Source organism: Grampus griseus (genome assembly GCF_964374135.1).
Source record: "Grampus griseus genome assembly, chromosome: 10".
NCBI lineage: Eukaryota > Metazoa > Chordata > Mammalia > Artiodactyla > Delphinidae > Grampus > Grampus griseus.
This window is the reverse complement of record NC_139004.1, coordinates 80441126-80445529: the sequence shown is the minus strand read 5'-3', so window position 1 is coordinate 80445529 and position 4404 is coordinate 80441126. Positions and strand designations below refer to the sequence as shown.

The window sequence follows — 4404 nt, the reverse complement described above, 5'->3', positions numbered from 1 at the left end:
AGCCCCATCACACGTTCTTGAAATAAAAAAACAATATTGTTTTCTCGTCTGACAGTTTGACTCTTTAATACTATGCAATGAGCACCCATCCTAGAAGTACACTATCACCAAGTCAAGATGAAAACGTCATCTTAGTATGACAAAGGGAGAACAGTGCCATTTGGACTCTGCTTCTCCGTGGGAGGAGAGCTCCATGGTCACAGTCGGCTTTTATCTGCGATTTTGAAACGTAAATCTTAGCTTTGAATACTGCCGAGTTTGCTGGCCTTTTCTGAACCCAGAATCTGACAGAGCCAACTACTCACAAAATGCGAGCTGCTTGTTACCACTGAGGCTCTCAGCTGGTTGTGAGATTGCTGGAGATATTAGCCAGCCACGGAGCCCACAAATACAAACCGTGCCCTTGCAGGGGGCCACACCTGGGGTACGAGCTGGGGATAGTGTAGTGAAAGGAGACAGGGTCCTGGCCCCCTGGAACTTGCTCCAGCAGGGAAGGCAGACAGTAAACATACTCATTTAAACAGTTAAGTAATTACAAACTGCAGAAACCCTCTGCGATTTGTCCCCTGCTCATACCCTCCTGCTTATCAAGGACGCTTTCCCCCTCATTCTCTGCAAGGCAGATGCCTGGATCTTTTATGTCCTAAACCAGCCCTGATCCCATCTACCCCTCTGAACACACATACTTCGATCACACACTGTTCCCTATACAGGAAATAGCCTCCCTAATACCCTACCACCTCCTTCCCCTTCACCAGGTTAACCTCGCTTTCTTCTTTGGATTTCAGTTTAAACTACACTTCCTAAGGGAATCCTTCCCTGAGATTCGATCAGCTATTTTTATAGGATCTTCCAGCCCCATCTGTGCTTCCCTCTTGGCACATGGGCTCTTCAGAATTAGACATCTATGTGGGAGATATTTGATTACTCTCTGCCTCCACAACCAGACTCTACAATCCAAGAAGGTAAAACCAGTGTCTAGTGTTTTCACCTTTGTATTTTCATGCCATACCAAGCATGCTCCACCCCAGGGCCTTTGCCCGTGCTGGTCCCTCCACCTGGAACACTGTCTCCCAGATGGCCACATGGTCCACTCTCTGACTTCCTTCAGGTTTCTGATCAGATATGAACCTAGCCATGAGGCCTTCCCTGACTCCTTTACACAAAATACCAGTCCCAACTCAGGGCATCCCAATTCCCTTTAGCTTGCCCTGCACAGCACCTCTACTATTCAAAGACTCTATTTTCTTCATTTTTGTATTGCTCCACTAACATGGAAGCTCCATGAGAATAGAGCTTTCATTCATTTCGTTGACTACATTTTCCTTGGAAGCTCACCTGTCTGGTACATATTAGGTGCTCAGTAAATGTTTATTGAATGAATGGCTGAATCAGTACCTACTGCTTAGAAAACTGTCATCACATAGTAGGCACTCAGTAAATATTTTTGAGTGAATAAGTGCCTGTATGAAGAAGTATAGGTGCTGCTCAAACAAATGCAGAACATTTAACCTCCTTGTAAGTCATATAAGGCATATAGAATCAAAAAGGGGTTTCAGCCATTTTGATTACATTATGCCAATATAGGCATACCTCAGAGACACTGCGGGTTCGGTTCCAGACCATTGCAATAAAGTGAACATCGCAATAAACCAAGTTGCTAGGAATTTTTGGCTTCCTAATGCCAATAGTTATGTTTATACTATACCATAGTCCATTAAGTGTGCAATAGCATTATGTCTAAAAGAACAATGTCACTCACCACCGACGGCCTGTCTCGTCGCCCACTAGCCGTGCCGCTGCCCAAGAAATGCTTCGATTGCCCGCAGTCCTTCGCCAGATTAGGCCAGTTTCCAGGGCACTGGCTCCTCATCTCACTCGGGCTTATGCCAAAGACGTAAAATTTGGTGCAGATGCCCGAGCCTTAATGCTTCAACGTGTAGACCTTTTAGCTGATGCTGTAGCCGTTACTATGGGGCCAAAGGGAAGGACGGTGATTATTGAACAGAGTTGGGGAAGTCCCAAAGTGACAAAAGATGGTGTGACTGTTGCAAAGTCTATTGACTTAAAAGATAAATATAAAAATATTGGCGCGAAACTTGTTCAAGATGTTGCCAATAACACAAACGAAGAGGCTGGGGATGGCACCACAACTGTGACTGTACTGGCACGCTCCATTGCTAAGGAAGGCTTCGAGAAGATTAGCAAAGGTGCTAATCCCGTGGAAATCAGGAGAGGTGTGATGTTAGCTGTTGATGCTGTACTTGCTGAACTTAAGAAGCAGTCTAAACCTGTGACAACCCCGGAAGAGATCGCCCAGGTTGCTACGATTTCTGCAAATGGAGACAAAGAAATCGGCAGCATCATTTCTGATGCGATGAAAAAGGTTGGAAGAAAGGGCGTTATCACAGTAAAGGATGGAAAAACACTGAATGATGAATTAGAAATTATTGAAGGCATGAAGTTTGATAGAGGGTATATCTCGCCATACTTTATTAATACATCAAAAGGTCAGAAATGTGAATTCCAAGATGCCTATGTTCTGTTAAGTGAAAAGAAAATTTCTAGTGTCCAGTCCATTGTTCCTGCTCTTGAAATTGCCAATGCTCACCGTAAGCCCTTGGTCATAACTGCTGAAGACGTGGATGGAGAAGCTCTAAGTACACTCGTTTTGAATAGGCTGAAAGTTGGTCTTCAGGTTGTAGCAGTCAAAGCTCCAGGTTTTGGTGACAATAGAAAGAACCAGCTTAAAGACATGGCTATTGCTACTGGTGGTGCAGTATTTGGAGAAGAAGGACTAACTCTAAATCTTGAAGATGTTCAGCCTCATGACTTAGGAAAAGTTGGAGAGGTCATTGTGACCAAAGATGATGCCATGCTCTTGAAAGGAAAAGGTGACAAGGCTCAAATTGAAAAGCGTATTCAAGAAATCATCGAGCAGTTAGATATTACAACTAGTGAATATGAAAAGGAAAAATTTAATGAACGTCTGGCAAAACTCTCAGATGGTGTTGCTGTGCTAAACGTTGGTGGGACAAGTGATGTTGAAGTGAATGAAAAGAAAGACAGAGTTACAGATGCCCTTAATGCCACATGAGCTGCTGTTGAAGAAGGCATTGTTTTGGGAGGGGGCTGTGCCCTGCTTCGGTGCCTTCCAGCCTTGGATTCAATAACTCCAGCTAATGAAGATCAAAAAATTGGTATAGAAATTATTAAAAAAGCACTCAAAATTCCTGCAATGACCATTGCTAAAAATGCAGGTGTCGAAGGATCATTGATAGTTGAGAAAATTTTGCAAAGTTCTTCAGAAGTTGGTTATGATGCTATGCTTGGAGATTTTGTGAATATGGTGGAAAAAGGAATCATTGATCCAACTAAGGTTGTAAGAACTGCATTACTGGATGCTGCTGGAGTGGCCTCTCTGTTAACTACAGCAGAAGTTGTAGTCACAGAAATTCCTAAAGAAGAGAAGGATCCTGGAATGGGCGGAATGGGTGGGATGGGAGGTGGGATGGGAGGTGGCATGTTCTAATTCCTAGAATAGGGCTTTGCCATCATTAATGAGCTGTGAGAGGAAGCCCGAGGCAGCGTTCCTCATCAATAACTTTGAGAGGTCAGTTGAAGGAGATGACTGAAGAAAAGGCTGGCTGATGTTTAAGAAAATCACTATAACCATCAGTTACTGGTTTCAGTTGGCAACATAGAATGGTTTACTGCTGTCATTGTCCATGCCTACAGATAATTTATTTTGTATTTTTGAATAAAGACATTTGTACATTCCTGGTAAATGAGTATAAGAGCCATGCACCAATGTACTGCTTTCAACTTAAATCACTGAGGCATTTTTACTACTATTCTGTTAAAATCAGGATTTTAGTGATTGCCATCAACAGATGAGAAGTTAAGAAGCAGCCTTTCTGTGGAGAGTAAGAATAATTGTGTACAGAGTAGAGCAATATCCAATTATGTGACAACCTTTGTGTAATAAAAATTGTTTAAAGTTAAAAAAATAAATAAAAGAACAATGTATTTATCTTAATTAAAAAATACTTCATTGCTAAAAAATGCTAACCATCACCTGAGCTTTTTTGATGGTGGAGGGACTTGCCTTCATGTCGATGGCTGCTGACTGATCGGGGTGGTGGCTGCTGAAGGCTGGGGTGGCTGTGACTATGTCTTTTTAAAAAAAATAAATTTATTTATTCATTTATGTATTTTTGGCTGCGTTGGGTCTTCGTTGCTGCATGCAGGCTTTCTCTAGTTGTGGTGAGCGGGGGCTATTCTTCATTGCGGTGTGCAGACTTCTCATTGCGGTGGCTTCTCTTGTTGCAGAGCATGGTCTCTAGGCGTACGGGCTCCAGTAGTTGTGGCACACGGGCTCAGTAGTTGTGGCTCACAGGCTCC

At 43.0% G+C, this 4404-nt stretch overlaps 1 protein-coding gene across 1 annotated transcript; it reads left to right on the top strand.

Annotated features, from left to right (window-relative positions):
- Positions 1-1774: 1774 nt before the first annotated feature.
- On the top strand, positions 1775-4003 carry LOC309828207 (60 kDa heat shock protein, mitochondrial-like). The gene has a single exon (XM_082663469.1). It carries the CDS (start codon positions 1811-1813, stop codon positions 3095-3097), a length of 1287 nt encoding a protein of 428 aa, XP_082519595.1. The 5' UTR covers positions 1775-1810; the 3' UTR covers positions 3098-4003.
- The last annotated feature ends 401 nt before the right edge of the window (positions 4004-4404 follow it).